At 44.4% G+C, this 20,435-nt stretch overlaps 1 protein-coding gene across 1 annotated transcript in view; it reads right to left on the reverse strand.

The window, feature by feature from the left end:
• Nucleotides 1–473: 473 nt before the first annotated feature.
• Nucleotides 474–20,435, reverse strand: part of SOCS7 (suppressor of cytokine signaling 7) — a 42,428-nt gene continuing 22,466 nt past the window's right edge. The window contains exons 4-11 of the mRNA XM_048516441.1: nucleotides 18,968–19,072; nucleotides 16,503–16,607; nucleotides 13,514–13,644; nucleotides 11,529–11,697; nucleotides 10,640–10,768; nucleotides 10,119–10,254; nucleotides 8,468–8,625; nucleotides 474–6,305 (exon numbers count right to left, since the gene is read on the reverse strand). Of these exons, the coding sequence (XP_048372398.1) occupies nucleotides 8,505–8,625; nucleotides 10,119–10,254; nucleotides 10,640–10,768; nucleotides 11,529–11,697; nucleotides 13,514–13,644; nucleotides 16,503–16,607; nucleotides 18,968–19,072 (896 nt within the window). The 3' untranslated portion in view covers nucleotides 474–6,305; nucleotides 8,468–8,504. The remainder of the gene's footprint in view (nucleotides 6,306–8,467; nucleotides 8,626–10,118; nucleotides 10,255–10,639; nucleotides 10,769–11,528; nucleotides 11,698–13,513; nucleotides 13,645–16,502; nucleotides 16,608–18,967; nucleotides 19,073–20,435) is intronic.

The raw sequence follows: 20,435 nt of genomic DNA on the forward strand, positions 1-20,435 counted from the left end.
ATTCTTTACCCCCTAGCTATGAGCTATTTATTTATTTGTTTGTTTGTTTGTTTATTGTTTAATCTTATATACCGCCCTATCCCCGAAGGGCTCTGGTACTCATTTACCGACCAAGAAATGGATGGATGGCTGAGTGACCATGAGCCAGCTGCCAGGATATCTGACCCACAGGGGGCTCGAACTCCTGACTGTGTGAGTGGCAGTGCAAGCACTTAACCACTATGCCATGCGGCTCCTAATGCAGAATAGAGAGGTACAATTACATCCCTCAACCTAGACACTACACTCCAATTGATACAGCCCAGAATCTCATTGGCTTTCTTGTTGTAAGGACTGACTTGAGAAATGCAGACTTGAGAAATGCAGCTTTAAATATTTGAAATGTTAACAGAGTTTTAAACTCTTGAAAAACCAAGGAGGTGGCTAATCCAAACAGAGTTTTCATCAGAATGTTAAAAAAAGAACACATCAAGAACCATTTAATTGTTTTATTTCAAACCCCACCTACCCTGTCAAACAACAACAAGTAGGTCAAAATAACAGAGAAACAAAATCCACAATAGAAATGAGATACTAGACAGGAGAAGGGCAAAGTTCTCTCCTGTGATTGACAGAAAAAAAGAAAAACAAAAAACTTTTACCCCAACCCCTGGGGCAAAATTGTTCAGTACATCTGTTTTCCAGACAGGACCCTGCAGCATTTACAAATGCCTCCAAATGAGAAACCAAAACGTGCCTATTGATACAATATATACAGACAAGGCCATTCAAAACCTAGTCCATAAAACAGTATGATTTCCCACCCTCCCACAAATGTCGAAACACACCCAAAGTGCATTTTTTAAAAAAATTGTTCATATATAAACCTCTTTGTTCATCCCATCCCAGAACTGTAAGATTGGCCCGCAAGTCTGTTCCGTGTGTACATTTTTTTATAGTTCTGAAAATAAATTACAGCAGCTATTTTAATAAATTAACACATACACACTCACACACACACGCACACACACAGACAAGAGCTAACCTGGAGTTTTGCATAACCAGGTTTTTTAAAAGCACCTTACGATACAGCTAAAATAGCATTTTACCGAACTATGAGGGCTATGCAAGTTATTGAGTAGACGGACCACTCTGGCAGTGTGTTATTTTAGCTTTTCAGACACATGGGAGACAGAAGTATAAAGGTGGTGTTATTGGGGTGAAGAACGCACACTTATGCTTCACAACCCATTTCTGGAATGAAACCAATAGACAAGTTATTGTACTCTTAAGTCACGCTCTCTAAACCCTGTTCAGCAATGCTTCTAAGTGGCGTATCACAGGGCGTATCAAATAATATTGAATATAATCCCCCTCCCAGTAATCCTGCAACAGTCTTAATAAAATTCATATTCTGTGTATAAGTGGGCGGTTATCCAGACACACAACTTCTGAAAGGAAGAATTCAAAGCATCCTTTGCAAGTGAAATTGACCAGAATCAGACAGGGAAAAGGTCAAGTCCAGGGGTGTCCAACTCTGGCGCCCCAGATGTTCATGGACTAAGATTCCCATCAGTCCCTGCCAGCATGGATAATTGGCCATGCTGGCAGGGGCTGATGGGAATTGTAGTCCACAAACATCTGGGGCACCAGTGGGACACCCCTGGTCTAGTCAATTTCATCACTCTACTGGTTTAAGCAGGGATAGGTCAGGTCTACACAATTTCTAATAACCAAGCTGAACACACCACAGTATACTGCAACCTGCTAAGGGCTTAATAAACCTGTGTGTGCCTACCTAGGACAGCAATGACCCACCTGGTACGTCAGCCACCTGGCCAGGTAATATGTGACTGAAGGGAAAGACCATATCTTGCTATGGTCTGGAAAGCTCCTATCTGAGATCAGGAAAACCTTGTTAACAATGTTTTACTTTGTTACATGTGTATAACTGGCTACTCTTGATAGATCAAGGTCAGCATCCTTTCATTACAAGAGGGAACTCCCAGCAATATTAATCTGAATGTATTCAGTAGGAATAGTAACTTGAACATGCCTTTGCCAAAGGCAACAGAGAGCTGGTCCAGAGAGAAAGAGGCTCTCGAGTTGTCTTTGAGATCCACATTTGCAGTGGATTTACTATGCAGCTGTCGTTAGCATCTCTGCTTCTCATTTGTGAAATAAAATGGAAACAGGTCTACCTGAGAAGGCTAAACACAATGAAAAGCACTGCACAGAACAGGCGAGCTACTGTAAGCGTAGACAGAACAGAGCCCTTCGCTCTGCACAGACGCTACTGCAAAAGGAAAAAGATTCTGACATTCATGTCTGTTTCCACCATGCCTGATCCAGAGATCTGTGGAACTCTAAAGCTTACATAACTAGAGGAATTAAAAGGGACAGATATTACATTTTGGACACAAAGACTTTTCAGTTGAACTTTTCTTTTGAACAGTGCATGAAACCGTGGGTTCCTCTTACCAGTGCATGAGCGTGACAACGAAGTTTAGTAGTGCCTGACACTTCATCAAAATCACAACTTTGATCAACATGTGTCCTCTTATCACCCTTGGGAGTTGTTATCCAGTGTCTAAGGGAGCTGGCTGGCACAGATACAGTCCATGGGGAAACTAGAAACACAAGCTCCTCGTGCAATCCTACAAACGGATGTGCCAAGCACCATTTTCAAGTTTGCTGGTCCTGAAGAGAGATTCCTCAATTTAAATGTTCCCCCAACAGGCAAAATGCAAGACTACTGGGAGGGAAAGGACCTGCATTCATACCGTCCCTTCATCAAAAAAGGGACATTTGTTCCCTGCAGGTTTAAAAAAAAAAATCCAAACCCCACCTAACCTGCTATTGTAGTCTATACAAAAATCAAATCTGCATTTCTGGCCCAGAAGGCAAGAACCATCTCCCTACTCATGTTCAGTCCCTCATCCTGCGGCATTATGAGGATTATACTGAGAGGCTAACCTAGCACTCTCCAGGATCTTCATCAAAGAGATGCAGTGGCCTAGAAGGATAGGAAGCAGTTATAATTCATTCCCTGCTCAAAGAGGCACACAGTGCTGGGACAGGAACCAGTCGTGATGCACGGGCTGTTCAAGGAGGCACAGCAGGCCAGAAGGACAGGAAGCAGTCATGACACCCTTCCTGTTCCAGCTGTTGAGAAGAGGGTTCATTTGATCCAGTGAAAACTCCAACAGCAACTGGGTGGTAATGTTAAAAACATACCTGGGGCCCAGCCTGAATGCAAACATTGACAAACAGGCCAACTGACTGGAAAAAGATTCCCATTAACTCATTCCGAGCTAACTATTTTTCTTTCTAGTACTAAGCAACAGAAAGAGATGCTGCATCATTAACAAAACCAAAAACCAAGAAGCTTGGCAGAGAACAGGAGAGCTACGGTGCAGGAATTCTCACCAAGCGACGCTCATCGGCAACCACTCACACATTTCGAAAGAACTCCGGCCAGTCAGCCTCAAAAAAGGAGAAGCTCAAAAACAAAAACGCAGGAAGGAAACCCACTGCGGCAGAGTTAACGTGGCCACCAGAAATCAAGCAACTCCCAGAGAATTATTTACACGGGATTGGGTTTTGCTCCTCAGTCGTAGAGTTAACAGGATTCAAGAAGAGTCCCAACTAAGAATTCAGCAGGACACGAAGCTGGTGGTAGGTTATCAGTCACCAGACCGAAGGCATGGTTTTGTGCGTGTTTAAACCACATTTTAACCGTGTGTGTGTGTGCACGGGGGGGGGGGGGGGGTTCAAGTTTTGGCTTTAGGAGTGGGGGGGCTTCTCAGTCTGATCATTACATTTGAAACAGGGAAAGGTATGGGTGGGGGAGGGGGGGACTCCAAATCCATGAACTGGGAAGTAGAGCTTTAAACACTGCAAAGGCGGCAGAGAAAATGAACTGAGGTTAAGAACAGAAAAATGCATCATTTATCCATATGCCACCTTGACGCAATAGGCCAGTAGCCATTTTCCTGGGCTGACAGACATAGGTGAGGCTTTCCTCTAACCCTCACTGTTTGAAACTAAATTCCAGCGTCTTCACAACCTTCCCAGAAGCTGAAGAATATGGTAATACAGTGAACTGCTTCTCCATTGTAGTATCAGTTCCTAGAATGTGTGATCTAGAGGGACTCCACCTGCTTTATTTAGGATCCCACCCCCAGCTCACAGCTTCTTTGGCTTCAAACTCAGCATCATTTTCCGCCACTGTTAAGACACAACTCCAGCAGTCACCCAAATGAACATAGTGTCAGTGCCCTAGAACAAGTTCTAAGGACTTTGCCCGACTGCACCGACAGAACCGGCCTCCCCCGCCCCCAAAATGCCATGGAAATTGTTGCAAAATCATTCAGGATTCCTCTGAAACAAACTCAGTAGATTTTTCAAAGGAGTTACTCCACAAACCACACCCCAAAATGTACACAGATGGGCAACAGAACACAGTATTTGTTGAAAGGAGCGTTGATGTCTAACCTGCCAATAGAAATTTTAGAAGCAAATGTTTTTGGAAAGGAGCGTGAGGGAGAGAAACGTTTGATTGGTTTTGTGTGCGCGCACAGACACACTTGCACGCCGGCAGCGGGGGAAAACGAACACAAGCAGTTAGCAGAACTAAGTTCTGGAATCTGCCTCGAAACATACAGGTATGAATCACACAGTCCACTGAAAAACTTAAACAGAAGGAATAATGTTTTCTTCCAAACTTTAGCCTCAATAGGCTTACTCTGTAATTTCTTCTTACAACCAAATGTCTTTAGGAATTCCCACAGTCTTTGCAACTACGAAACCTCGTGGTTTGCTATATCCAGTGTACAGAAGACGGGCTCTTGAAGCAAAGGGCTTGAAGCCCGGTTTGGTCGCAACATGGAACAAGCTTTAACCCTCTGAAAAAATAAATAAAAATATAAATCACAACTTTTAAAAAGTCACCAAGAACTTCAGCTAACTCGCTGTCAAGAGGGGGTTCAGCAGTAACTCTTGGACACCACAATCACCTCTGGGCTAAGAGGGGTTTTCATCAGGTTTTGTCCCACCCACTGGTTATGACCGGAAACAGACACCCCAACCCCCAACCCCACTCCAGATCTTGCAGCCAACACATCATATTTAACAGATTCCCACTAAGGCCAGAAGATATCTATCTTACAGAGATTTTTTTGGGGAGAGGGATCCACAAACAACTGCTCCCCCTGTTCATCCCATCTTGCCCATTCTCCCACCAGGACTGGACTAAGGTGCTTTTAACTGGCTTCTTCACACTAAAAGGCCAAAGAGGCGCTTCCTTTTGTTCACAAGGTCAAGGGAGGAAGGAGGAGAGAGAACAGCTCCGGGCTTTGCAACGCCGAGGTTAACTTTTCAGATATCTGTGTGCGTTTCTTTTTTGCTTCAGCCTTGCCGGGGCTCTCATCATCTTTGCAACAGGCCGCTTGGACGAGTTTCCAGTTTAGAAATGGGAGGAGGATTAGGCAGAGAGAGAGACTGAGCCATTTGCTTGTTATTCCAAAAATTAACAACAATGGCAGCAAGAAAGAAAAGAGTTTGAGGCTGCTACCAGGGTTCCATTTTTCCATTCCAAGGAAGGCAGCCACCTTCTACTGCCTGACTCGATCCAGACAGCAGGCCCTGCAATTCACACTATACATGAAATGCCACGGTGAGCTCTGCTGTTTCTCTGGGCTTACGATTCTTGCATCATGCTGCCCTCCCTCCTTCAAGAGGGCAGGAAACTGCAGCCCTCCCCCCCCAACTGACTGCTCTCTGCCTCCCCCTCCACACCACCCCAACACTACCTTCCCACCAAGACAACTTTGATGCAGCCCAAAACAGTGTCAGGATCAAACTTTCACTTCCAAAACGCAGAACGACCAGACCGGAAATGCAGTTTTAAAAGTCAGCTGGGCCCCCCCACCCATCCCCAAGCCTCAAAATGCCAACAAGTAAACAAAAAATGTAAAATTGGCTCACTATTCCCATGCCAGGTGAGAACGGGACAAGGGTAGGAAAGGGGCAGAGAAGCACCGAAAAAAAATAGAGATTTAACAAGAAAAATATCATGACATTCTCCATCCTTGAAGGAGCTTCTGTAATCCAGTTTCATTAGATTCCAACATCCTTTATGGAACCTGATTGAGGGAGGGGGCAGGGGGGTAGTCACAGCTCCCATTCTTCCACACACGGCTGTGTCAGAGGCCAGGAGTCGCGCTCTCTCTGGAGGCCCAGAAACGGCCAGAAAGCAAAACGCCAGAACCGCTTCACAGCGCAGCTTCCATCGCTACAGGACATCGGTGACCGAATTCCTAGTTCTGGGGAGCAAAAAAAAAAAAAAAAACACAGGACAAGAGGCTTTTAAGCCACTGAATACAACACAGCTTTTTGTTATTTGCAGTGCTATGGGGAGAGAAGTAAAGTCTGGCTAATTACCCCCTGGTGGCCTTTCCTGGACCTGCTCCGCTCTGGTGCGAAAGGTTGCGCCAGAAATGCTCTCAGCACCCACAGGGTAAGAGATAGTGTGTCTTGTCCCGATGCACCTCTTCTCTTGGCACGCTGCAAACAGGAAGTGCATCGGGACAAGCGCCGGCGGTTAACTGGCCTTTGTGTTTCCTGGAGGTGACGTGTGAAATCTGGACCTGAATGCAGAATTCTGAGCTTGAAAGCATAGCAAGCTGCAAGCTGCTTTGGTTTGCCTTACATCCATATTTTAAACCAAACTGCTCACAGAACCATCATCAGTAGCAGAGCCAATTCAGGAAGGTGTAAGAGCAGCCATAGGAAAACAATACTTTAAAAGCGGCAACCACAGCAAGATGGGTGTTATGGGTTTTCCGGGTTCAGAGGATCTGAAGATGCCAACCACAGATGCAGGCGAAACGTCAGGAGAAAATCCTACTGGAACATGGCCTTACAACCCGGAAAACCCACAACACCCTTGTGATTCTGGCCGTGAAAGCCTTCGACAGTACACAGCAAGATGCTTGGAGGCTGAGTCCTGGAATTATATCTTGACGCCTCGACACACATCAACTTTAGAATATGATGGAAGAGAATTGCAAATACTGTCTCCACCCTGCAGATTGTGCTTCTGTCCCACACAAAAGCAAAATAAATAAGTGCAGCAAAACAGACCCCTAGGGAAACAATACACAACAGGGGATTGATGGTATTGCCTTCTGAAATGGCCATTATAACCGCTTCAGCAGGCAATGGCCACTGCATTACCTGTGATGAATGGAGAACCACCCCGGCTTTCAACACCTTTTTAATTCCAAGAGGGGCACCTGGCCATAATATTCCCCCTTCCTTTTCAACCCAACCTCAGGACAGACCTGATTCTGGAGGAGGAGGAGGAAGAGGAGGAGGAGGAGGAGGAGAGTTTGGATTTATACTCCACCTTTCTCTCCTGTAAGGAGACTCAAGGTGGCTTACAAACTCCTTTCCCTTCCTCTCCCCACAACAGACACCTTGTGAGGTTGGTGGGGCTGAGAGTGTTCTGGGAGAACTGTGACTAGCCCAAGTTCACCCAGCTGGAATGTAGGAGTGCGGAAACACATTCAGTTCATCAGACAAGACCTTTCCAATGCACTTTGCAACTGGATTTCACTGCACGGAATGGACAAATCCACTTGCAAATGACAGCTAAACTGCACTGAAGGTGTATTAAAGGTATGGAAGCGCCCTCCATGTTCCAGTACATCCATGTGGCCCTAGAGTCTGTTTAGGCCCTTCTTTCAATACCCTTCAGCAGATAATTCATCTTCTAGATTGGGTGTACATAAAAGGGTGATTCTGCATAGGCCATATATAACGGGTTCAGGCCCTTTTTAAAAACATTATGGGAGAGAAGTTTCTACAGAACTCCCCCCCCCCCCCCCCCCAATGCTTCTAACCCATTATACTTGCCTGAACCCAGTTAAAGTCACTAAATCAGGGACTTTTTCCCCTTAACCTGGGTTTCAACACTCCCTGCTTGCTTGCCTGAATTATGGCAAGCAGGAAGCATTCTATTCTCAGCCACTTCCGTCCACTACTATGGTGGAGTCTCCAGGGGGTCGCCATTAGAGTGGATTCTCTAATAGACGGCCACTATGTAGTGCCGATAAGTGGGTGGCAGGGATTCTCAGGTGAGGGGATTCTCAGCTGTGTGGTTCACAGGGAAACACCGTGTTTCCTGTGCGAACTGTGCCAACTCCTACCACTGGGATCCCAGCAATCCCAGATGGTCCCTGCACCCTCTGTGCAAATGGTGGCATAGGCAACTCGGGTTCATTTAACCCATTGGTGTTGCCTGTGCAGAATCAGCCAAAGAACCATCAAGGAGCATACAAGCACTTTTAAAAATTAAAAAAACACCAGTTTTTGGAAGGTTTTCCTTACATCTTACTAAAGAGCAAAACAGAAGCAATGTGTTATGTGGGGAGAGAACCAGACATAGGGACAGTTGTCATGTACATAAAATAATGGTGGTTACCACTGGTGCCAGAAGCAAAGTAGTTGGGGGCCCCTCGCTACGTTGAAGACTCCAGCTCTTGCTTCTGTTTGGAAACAAGTTGTGCCTCCTTCAGTGAAAGATACACCTCCTCTTGGGGGTCATAGTAGTAGAACTTGCGGATGTACGAGATCAGAGGCCTGGATGGATGGAAAAAGCCAAGAGGATTTGTTCAGATGTGACCAGGCCAAAATGGCGGTTATTTCCCAAAAACTAGCAACTCAGATTTTAACTAGAAACTCAGATTTAACTCAGATTTAACTCAGATTTCCCTACAAGGAAAATTTGGGAATTTGGGAATGCTCAATCTGGAAAAGAGGAGACTTGGGGGCAGGGGAGACATGATTACTCTCTTTAGGTATCTGAAGGGCTGTCATGTAGAGGACAGGAGCTATTTCTGTTGGCAGCAGGGGACAGGACTTGCAATAATGGGTTTTATTTATTTATTTTGTTGGATTTATATCCCGCCCTATCCCTGAAGGGTGCCAGTTCAGTATTAAGAACCAGATTTTTACATTAAGCATAATTCAGCAATGGAATCGACGTCCTAGGGAAATGGTGAGTTCCCCAACAGTCTTCAAGCAGTATTAGGACTAGATGGCCCATTTGGCCCCTTCCAGCTCTATGATTGTAGCTCAACAATGGTGCATCCAAACAGCTTCTCTGCTCCACCTTGACTTCCAAACCAGAGAAGTGTTTTTTAGAGAATCCAGACAATCGGGGCCTCAAGTCATCTGCTTGCTGCTTTTTCTCCTTTGCCCGGTCTTTCCAGAAATAACACAGTCCAAGCAGGTTAGCGTGCAGTCCGGATGGAAAGGTGGACATTTTCCAAACCCCCATCCACACTGACACCATTGACTACACAGCTGCCATTTCTTTGCCATGTCATTAGACAGCTTTTTGCTGGCTTTTAAACAAAGATTAACTTACATATGTAGTTGCTATACAGCTGTAGCATTATGCTGTGACAATATAACTAGCACCAACTTGAGAAAAAACTGGGCAAAAGTCCTCCGGTGGAATAGCAGGGAAAATGGCAGCCATAAGTGGGTGATCAAGGGAGGGACAGAGGAAATGTTCTCATGGATGCTCCATTGCTTTACAACAAACCCAAAATCATTTGCAGCAGCAATAAATTCACAATGCAGAACTGTCACCATGTGGATGCAGCCTGAGAATATATTAAGAAAGTTCGTGCATGCCAGAACATCTGGCGTAAGATGCACATGACTCTCGTTTGTTTGTACTAGACCACTATGTTAGATAGCTGTTGACCACTTTTATCCCTCCCACAGATAATCACTGTTCCCCATAGAAGTGACAGAGAAACTAAAGAAGGACACAGTTAACACAGGAGGGATGAACCTGCTATTGGAGACCCCAAAATCTGAGAAAGATTTAGCCCACTCTCAATTGCATGGCTTGGTTATGGCTGACTTTGATGGGAACTTGGCTGTACATCAGTGGTTCCTAACCTGGAGTACATGCCAGAGTGTTTGGGGATATGCAAAAAAAATTACATAATGGGTTTGCTAATATGGGGGTTCAATTTTAGGGAAATGGAGGCACAGAACTGTTAGAAGAAAGCAACAGCGCCATCTGCTGATTAACAATGGACAACAACAGGACCTACTTTGGAAGAGGGAGTTCTGGAATGTGGTCGATGCGGACCAGCTGCCTTATCCGGAAACGACAGAGATGTTGTAAGGACTTCACATTGCTGAACCTAGAGACTGGGTAGAGAAGCTGGACAGGTGTTGGAGGGAGACCTGTAAATTAAAAAAGGGCAGGATCAGAAAATGTAACAGCAGCAGGTCAGAAATTTTTTCTGTGAAAATCAAGGTGAGATCTAGAAACAGGTGAGAGCCAGTATGATGTAGTGGTTTGAGTTTCAGATTAGCATCTGGGAGACCCAAGTTTGCAACCCACAACAGTCAGTTGATTCTGGCCATGGAAGCCTTGAACAATACACAAAGGCCCCTTTTGACCACCCCGCTCGAAAAAAGGCTACTCTGGGGACCTGCGTGAACAAAAGTCAGGAGATGAGGGCATGTAGTATGGAAAGTAACTGAGATTGAATAAAAAAAATCTGGCTGTATTCAGCCCATGATGGTTTTTTATGAATTTTAGGTAGCTATATTAATATTCACACACCTGGAACCCGGGAGCGCAAGAAGTACAGAAACTTCCCGTTCTTAGAGTGCATGATGGCCCGCTTGATGAACTCCACCACAGACTGGCAGCGGTCTTCAAACTTGGGGTGACACCAAAGACTGAAGGTTCCTGTCCACGACAAACCAAACACAGAGATTCAGTTTCACAGAAGAAAGAGGAAGGGGCCGAGGGAAGAACATGCTTTTAGTGTGTGTTGGATTTGACAGCCTTGAATGCAGCAGGCACGGAATGTTGGGAGAGCTCAGTGAACGTTCTAAAAGTGACAGTTATTACTGTAGCTCTCTGACTCTGACTGAGGAAAGACGTTGTTTAGTGTTCTGTTAACTAAAGCTGTGTAAATGCCTCTGATTGAAAATTTAATACTGTAAATTGTGCTTGTTATTGGTAACCAAATTGTAACCAAAATGATGAACTGTAAATGTATCAACATATAAGTGTTACTATGTTTTTATATATATAGTCTTTTTTCCCTCAGTATAAGTAAAGTTCTTTCATTTATGTTTTCTGAGGTAAAAAGGCTGGTCTTTACCAAGATAACTGTTCTTATTTAAAGTGACACACAATCTAAATTCTTGTTGTTATTCTGCATGCAGGATTATATATATATTCTTTAAATAAGAAAAGTTATCTTGGTAAAGACCAGCCTTTTTACCTCAGAAAACATAAACGAAAGAACTTTACTTATACTTACTTATAAGTATATAAAATATACCTGTTGACCTTCCAAACCTGCTCCGGACCGTCAGCCCGGAACCCCGACTTGGGAGATCTGGGTTCGAGTTCCACCTCACCAGGAGGCCCTCTGGGCAACTCTTTCTCAGCTACCCAAGAGGATGCCCACGCCCTTCCTCCAATCCATCAGACTCACCTCTGTAGTGCTCCATCCTGGTGTGATGGGTAATACCCTGCGATCGAAAGCTGAGGCTCAGAATGTAGCGAGGATCAGAGCTGTCGCGAACCAGGAAGGATCCATCAGGTTTCCCTTTGAGTTTCATTTCGGCATCCTCCCAGTTCATAGGTCCCCAGTACCAGCCACACTGTTTTAAAAAATGGGAGAAATTTGATTCAAAAGATAACCAAATGCTTGCTTTTCACAAAGTGTATAGCTGGCCAGTGGAACTCATTTCCACAAGATATTATTAACTGCTAGAACAAACAGCAAGCAGCTGTACTATTTTTAGGAAGACAAATTTCTCCCCCTAAATCTATTTCATCATTATTAATATTATTTATTGATTTTGCAGAGACAAGCTCCAAATAAAAGGTCCCCAACCTTTTTTTTTTTTAGTCTGTGGACACACTTGGAATTTTGACGTGGCATGTTGGGCGCAGCAACAAAATGGCAGCCGCAGGCTGTGGAGCCAGCCACAAAATGATTGCCACAGCTTAATTTCATTAACACAGTGTAGATCCTTGTGCTGTGATAGCAGCTGGCATCAAAGCAACATTTTTAAAATCTGCAAAGGCAACTGCATTATATGTGAGGAATGCCAATTAAAGCCAATCAAATCTGTAATAGGCAAAAGCCTTACCTGGCCTAGCCTACTTCCTAAAAACATTTGGGCCCCATGTTGAGGACCTCTGATTTAAATTCTGCAAAGCTCACCTGATTACTCAGATGTAAATGCAGGCAGCGAAGTTTATACTTTTAAAGCAAATTCTATCCTCCTGGGTAGTTGTTATCAACAAGCTGCCCTTGATTTGGAGTCAGACTGGTCTACTAACCCTTCCATAACCAGGTGAGTTTATTATTATTATTATTATTATTATTATTATTAATTATACTTATAAACCGCCCTCCCCCGAAGGGCTCAGGGTGGTGAACAAACAAATAGATAGAGCACAAATAAAATCAAAATTTTAAATAGTTATTAAATATGGCTCTATATGTTAAAATCGACCCCCATTAAAATGCAGCATCTATCAAAATTACCGATTTAGTAGCAGGTGACAAAGTTACTCCTGAAACCCTTCACAGGTGTTGAGGCAAAAAATATTAGGTTATCCAAAACAGCGAAACAGACAGCTATTTAAGTACCAATTGCTTATATAGCTAAGCTATAATTTATTGTCTAGTTGGAAAATTAAAACTTCCAATAAATCCTGTTACCACATAGATTAGATTGAATATATTCAAATTAAATCTTGTGGCATCGTATAACTTTCACAACAAACCAATCTTCTCAGCACGTTTAAAGATATTTGTAACAAGAAGGGTGTCTAAAGCAGTCTCTGTTCGAGATTGGTTTATTGCGAAAGTTATACGGTGTTACAAGATTTAATTTGAATATATGATCTAATCTGTGATGTAACAGGATTTGACACTTCATTTGAAGTTTAATTTTCTAGCCAGGCAATAATTTATAGCTTAACCCTATAACATCAGTCTATTTCGCTGTTTTGGCTAGCTAGCCTATTGTTTTGGCTCAACTCATGTTTTCTCCATATATTGTCACTCCTTCCCAGGTTTCCAGCTTTCTGTTTTTGCGTTTTAATCACTGAAGCTCTTCACAGGTGCGCAAGTCTTTTTGTTTAAAGCTTCTACACTTATTTTCCAAGAAACTTAACCTGGCTAACCAAGATTCACGACCACTTGTGCAGCATCCTTCCCACTAGGTCCCTTTTACTGACAAATGGGATATCGTGGTTTGTGATGTCCTGCTAAAGAAGGAATTCAGCACAGCACTATTTTAAAAAGTGACAGGGCCAAACATCGGCTTCATGAACCACAACTGGCACTTCGCAAGTCCCGGCTCTCTATCTTCACTGCAGGCACACAGCTCCTTTCCCAGCAAGAGGCTTACAGTAGACGCAACTCCACTGAATGCTGCTTTTAAAAAGAGAGGCCCTTACTTTTTCTAGCTCACGTAAGCTAGCTGCAAAGCTGCTCGAATCAGGCCGGTAGAGCGGGCACTGAAGGTGCTGTGCGGGTTGGCTATGGACTGCTTCAGGCGCTCGGATTGGGATGATCCGGGGAAATGCATCTGCAAGCGAGAAAAGAAAGGATGTAAGAACACAAAATCCTGCTGGGAACAACTTCGGGGGGGGGGGGGGGGACTGACTAGCGTTTGGAACTCCCTTTTTTGGTTCTGAAATTAACTAAAATATAGCTACTGATGAAGAACAAGGAGACCCTGCAGAGAAATACATTAACTCAGTAGAGAGCAGGTGATTAAGAACAGGTGTACTCTAATCTGGAGAACCGGGTTTGATTCCCGACTCTGCCACTTGAGCTATGGAGGCTTATCTGGGGAACCAGATTAGCTTGTGCACTCCAACACACGCCAGTGGGGTGACATTAGGCTTGTCACAGTTCTTTGGAGCTCTCTCAGCCCCACTCACCTCACAGGGCATTTGTTGTGGAGGGGCAGGAGGGAAAAGAGATTGTCAGCCCCTTTGAGTCTCCTTCTAGGAAAGGGGGAATATAAATCCAAACTCTACTTCTTCAAGAGTCCAGATGTTCTTCAGTATTCCAAGCTCTCGTTTCCTCCACAATCTTCTTCCACAGAGTTATAGTCCTCACACCTCTTTCCTGCATGACTTTGTACTGCTAGTTTCCCGCTCCCCCAAAATAACATACACGAAGGATTCTGGACAGTGTATAATTACACATTTCCCATAATCATTAATAAGCTGGCAAGCCACCCACTCAGGTAGAAATTTTTTCACAACAGAATTCCCCCCTGAAAAGGCAGAGATCTCAACACTGCCGATGGGCAAGAGACTCCCCAAATATGCAGAAAAACATTAATTTTGTAAATTAGAGAAATCCCAGCATGATGACGGTCAACACAGTATAGCAGTTGTTCTCCCAGATTAGAAATCTGAGCGATTCGGGTTCAAATTTCCACTCTGCCATGGAAGCTTGATGGGTGACCTTCAACCAGCCACATTCTCTCAAGCTACTTTATAGAGTTGTTGTGAAGATAAAATGGAGGACTGACAAACAATGTCAGCTTTGGGTCCCCACTGGGATGAAATGTAGGACATGAATAAGAAAACAATTGAGGACTGAATTGAGAGCAGCTGAGAGTTAATTACATTCAGAGCAATTAGCCCAAGCACAATATATTAAAACCAAACTGCAAATAATAAAATAAAAATCTACAGCAACCCCTAGCCAGGAAGTTACAGGTTCTAATTGCAGTGGGATAAGGGAAGTCCAAGGGATCTCTTAGTGGATTTTTCTCTGAGCAGGATATTTCAAGAGGTAGATTTCATCCCTCCTCCAAAAATCTCTCCCTGTACCCACACGGATCACAACTCAGTAAACTGTGGAGGAAAGAAAGTAAGAGAGGAATTGGGCACAGAGAAAAGCTACATCATCAGATCTCAAAAGACAGGGAGAGAGTTTTATTAGAAAAAAGTCACAGAGGGAGAAAAGCAGAAATTGAGAGGGGAAGGAAGTCAGAACCTAGAAGTAAATTCCTGGGAACTACAAGAAACGGCAAAGCCAAAGCAAGTCAGAGAAGACGGCAAGTTCGGTTTGCCCAGAGACTGGTGGAGCAAGGCACTCTGGTGTATCACTTCCACTGAACTTTTGTTTCTGTGCATGGACAGAATTTAGTTAAACTGGGGCAGTTACAAAGAAAAAACAATGGATTAAAAATATGTATTTTGGAGGAGAAAAACCCTTTGATCATTAAAATGGCTTTGATATCTCCTCTAACAGACCAAAGAGCAACATCCCAAATCCACCACCTCTGGAAGAGGATTTAGGCCTAGAGATCGGCAAGCTTCATGCGTTTGGGAGTTCCACAGGTTGGAAGCCACCACCACGGATAGATTGGGGCTGTGTGAACATGCATATTCGCCTTTTACACAACCAGGAATGGCAGCATGTCAGTTTGTGCTTTCAGAGACAAAGCTGAGAGCTCAGGAAAAACTGTCAGGCCCTCTGAGATACTTGTGACCTTCTTGTTCTTGTTTCTTTTTCCTTCTAAGTTCCTTTTCTAAGTTCCTTTTCTTGCTTCTAAGTTCCTTTTCTTGCTTCTAAGTTCCTTTTCTTGCTTCTAAGTTCCCAGGGGAGATTTGCAGTTCTGGAAACATTTTGCTTCCTTTCGTGATCAATTCAATAGCAATCAGTTTTAAATCTAGTGTAAATCCCGGCAGATTTGGTGTCAAATAGACCACCAGGGACAGCAAAATTTATGCAAAAATGGGAAAAAAGCATCTCCCCAAAGAAACAGGAATTCAGAAGTAAGGAAAATAAGAATGCAGAAAAGTCCATCCAGGGGCGCAGGCATGTTTTGCGGATTGTCCAAACCACTTCCAACCCCAACATGAGTCACATTCAGGGCACATAAAAGCAATGTTTCCTCCAATAGCGACTCTGGTTGAAAAACAAATCAGAATGCCCATGAAGGGATCGTATACATTTTCCCCATCGTTTCCATTTTAAAATCCTCCTCCCACTGACACACTGATACATATTTTTTCATTCCAACATCAATAACTGCAGTTCCACAAGGACCTCTCAAAAAGCCAAGAGGAACCATCAAATCCTATGCAAGGTGGTGTGAATTGTGAGGGACCTTGGAAGGATTTGGAGGGCGTGCAATAGATTTCTGTGCATATCCCACTGGGACTTCTCAGATATATGCTCTCTAGGGAAAAAAAAGCATGTTGCACAAGAAGCCAAGAGTGATGACAAAATGCAGAAGGAAGTGGCGTGCACACATACTACTGTGAAGTTTTTGTCTGCCTCTTTAAAAAAAAACAGTTTTCATCATCCATGCACACTGCCTTGAACCCAAAAACCCAAGACTTAAATAAAAGGCCAGCTCAGGGGCAAATTCACAGCAGAAATCTGGGAAGCCCCAAGGACCCAAGCTCAACTGACCAGGGGCATGCGGTGGAGGTGGTGGCGGAAGAGGGAAAGACTGGAGGGACGACGACCCCATCGGACCCACCAAGACAGACGTAGGCAGAGTCCCACTGATATCGTCTAGAAGAGAACAAAAACGGAGAGATTCAGAAAGAGGGAAAGCCACCAGGCCAGGAAGCAAGTTGGCACTCTCTGACTTTGGACTCTTAACGCAGTCTTCCCCAGAGTCGGACCACTGGTGCATTTAGTTCTCTTCAATTTATCCAGACACATCTTTTATCCCTATGTGACAACTTGGGACCTGCTGAGAGCCAGTGTGGTTAAGAGCAGGTGGATTCTAATCTGGAGAACCAGGTTTGATTCCCTGCTCCTCCACCTGAGTGGCAGTGGCTCATCTGGTGAACCAGATATGTTTCCGCACTCCTACATTCCTTCTTCAGAACTCTCTCAACCCCACCTATTTCACAAGATGTCTGTTGTGGGGAGAGGAAAGGAAAGGCGCTTGTAAGCCACCTGGAGTCTCCTTACAGGAGAGAAAGATGGGGTATAAATCCAAACTTGTCTTCTCTCTTCTACTTATCTGAACTTTGACTCGAAACAGTAAATGCAATTGCACAAATGCAGCTAGCAATCCAATTGACTAAATACTTTCAGATGTTTACTAAACTACTAATATTTGCAACATGCACAACAGGGCTCATATGAGCTTCATTCAAATTCCTGAACAATTCAGACTGTATATATCTATTTGCAGACCTGCTTCTCGAAATGTGTAACTATTGAAGAGAATTTTGGTTTCGGAATTTGAACAAAGTTCACATGTTGAGCCCTACTGTGCATGTTAGTAGTTTAGTACAAGTGTGAAAGTATTCAGTCATTTGTGAAATTGCATTTACTGTTTCAGATTTAGTTGTACAACTTCCCTCCCCACGCTTTTTGTGTTTGATGATGAACTTTGACTTGGGGAAGGAAGTCATTTGACATCATTATCATGTGACTGGAAGAGGTGGGGACTCTAAACCTACTTGGGTTATAGGAATTTTTTTGCTTGCTGAATGAGCTCAACCAGTTGTTTTACTGCTCCTCTCACTGTCAGTGCAAACAAGCAAGGAAGTGTCCCGCCCTCACTTTCCACACATGCGCAGTAGCACCAGGTCCTTCTAAAAAGCAAGAAGCCCTATAAAGCAATGCTCATGGCTCAACAAGAGGAGAACAACTCCCCTGAGATTGCTGACGTTATGGGCTGAAGGCCACCAATCTAGTTGACTGATCTAAATAGGCAACAGGTCCAATACCTGCCACCCAAGCTCCTGAATTCCCTAGATCCAAATGTATGTCATGCTGTCCAACCCCTTTTCAGAGCTACAGTTGATGCTCAGCACAACTGTTTGTAAAGTTAAGTGGTACATAAGATGCACCAAGGCAGTGCAGTGGTTAAGAACAGATGGACTCTAATCCAAAGAACTGAATTTGATTCCCACTCCTCCACATGAAGCCTGCTGTGTGGCCATGGGCCAGTCACAGTTCTCTCAGAACTTTCTAAGCCCCACCTACCTCACAAGGTGTCTGTTGTGGAGAAAGGGAAAAGAGCTTGTAAGCTGCCCTATGTAGAGAAGAGAAAAGCAGGATATAAATCCAAACTCTTCTTCTACTCCTCTTTAGTCATACTTGGTGGAACGTTATAACAACAAATGGGATCCCAATCCCCTTTTCTGCTCAACCTTGCCTAAATCACCTTCTCAATACAGCCCCTACTCCACACGGATTTCATCCGTGAAGGCTCCATGTGATCCCCAACGTATCCTTTTTGAGAGGTCCAAGAACATCTTCCTCCATTTTCACAAGTGGAAAAGCTGTGTGGCCCTACCCAACAGAAGGTAGATGAACCAACAGTCAACCAAACCTTCATACTTTTATATACAGGCTCATTCCCATGTGTATATAGACTACACATCACAGAGGACAAGTCTCTTGTACAGACTGGGTCAGGATACAAGTTGTCATTTGTGGTCACTTCTTTTAAAAATACAAAATGTCCCAGTCTTGTGGCTGAACTACCACCACACAATTAAGTCAGAAAACCAAAGCAGGATAGTCAGGGGTGAAGGAAAAGAGGATTTAGAACCCTGAATAACCCCTTACTCACGAGTAGAGAAAGCAGAATTGTGTCAACGTAAATATGCCACTTACAGCTTGCACAAGAGTGTAGAATTTTATATCTTGGATCAGACTTTGGTTCAAGGCAGAGACCAGGGCAGGGAGGTGGGAGGAGGGAAAGAAGAGCCCCAAGAAGGCATGCATACAAGGTTTCTACTTCCCAGGGGTTTGTCGAAACAAGAGCATGCAAGGCCTGCTGGGGAAAAAATGGCCCTCTCCAAAATAAACCAATCATCATAAAGCACCCAAAAAGAGATTGCCCGTCTTTTCCCCTGGGAAACAACCCTAGAAAAAAACTGGAAGAGAAGGCAAGCTGGTAGTACCCAGAAGGCTGAGGCTTCGCCGTGGAGGTGGCGGCGGCGTGGGCGGGTGTGGGGACGTCAGGCCACGCTGAGAGATGTCCACATCCACCAGTGACACCGTCTCACCTGGAAGGGGGCAGAAAGACAAAGGCCTCAGAGCAGGCTTTGTACTGCAAGGACCACATTATGCCAGGAATTCAGTCCTACGCACGGAGCTCAGTCATCATACACAGTCTTTCGCTGTTCAGCGGGCCATTTCCCCTGCATCGAATGACTACATCATGGAGGCCAAGTCTCACTCATTGTCTTAAACCTGATAATCGACTTTCTGTATTTTTTGGAGCGGCCTTTTTCAGCCTGCGGACACCTTTGGGATTCTGATCCACAGCAGAATTCTGACCTACAACTACCCAACAGTTGCCGTGCTAGGTGAAATCAGTCACAAAATGGCTGCTGAAAGAGGTGGAGCCAACCTCAAAACGTCAGGCAGAAGCTCTGTCTAACATGACACTTTTCAAACTACACAGGCAATCAGAAGCCCTGCAGAGTAAAAGCCCCACCAAGCCCTGCCCACTTCCTCAAAGCTCTTGGGAGGTAGCAGGAAAGGTGTCAGTGGGTGCTACGAAGCCCACAGCAGGGGCATTGCACCCAGGAGGACATATGGGGTCAAATGTCCCCAGGCTGTGATCATTTAGTCACGTGGGGGGCAGAAAATCGCCCCACACACCCCTCCTCCTGTCCATACACTGACTTCAAGATCTGGTGCAAAAAAAGTTGTTTGGTCGTGGGGGAGGGCAGCCACCCATACGGGATGGGGGGGGCAGGACTTAGATGTTGCACTAGGCTACATTTTCCCTAGATACGCCACTGGTCACACTGCACTGTTCTCTGGCTGTCTCAAGCTGTCTGATTAAACTGCTTAATATCCTATAACAGTGGTGGCGAACCTTTGGCACTCCAGATGTTATGGACTACAATTCCCATCAGCCCCTGCCAGCATGGCCAATTGGCAGGGGCTGATGGGAATTGTAGTCCATATCTAAAGTGCCAAAGGTTCGCCACCACGGTCCTATAACCTACCCTGGCTCTCACAAAGAAAGGCGGACTACAAATAAAATTATTAAGCAAATAAATAAAATACCCAGCTGTGCTGGAGCAGCATCATTTGCAATCAGAACAGAACGGAAATGTCCCATCCTGGCAGCAGGACAACAGAGAAGCCAGAGTTCTTATTCCTACTCTCAACAGGGGCCCATTCCCAGGTCACAAGGTAGCTTAGACAGGTGTCTCATTACTATAGTTTTACCCGTAGGATTACTAACAGCAAGGTCAAAGGGAAAAGAGTCCACAGCCAGGCACCTTTTTACCATCCCAGACTTGCTGGTTCAAGCAAAAAGGCCTTTCTACAACTTTTAATTTTTGAAATACGAAATCCATTTTTGCTTTTTAAAATGCCACCACAACGCAGCAGTGGTGTAGTGGTTAAGAG

Source organism: Sphaerodactylus townsendi, linkage group LG15 (assembly GCF_021028975.2).
Source record: "Sphaerodactylus townsendi isolate TG3544 linkage group LG15, MPM_Stown_v2.3, whole genome shotgun sequence".
Taxonomy (NCBI): domain Eukaryota; kingdom Metazoa; phylum Chordata; class Lepidosauria; order Squamata; family Sphaerodactylidae; genus Sphaerodactylus; species Sphaerodactylus townsendi.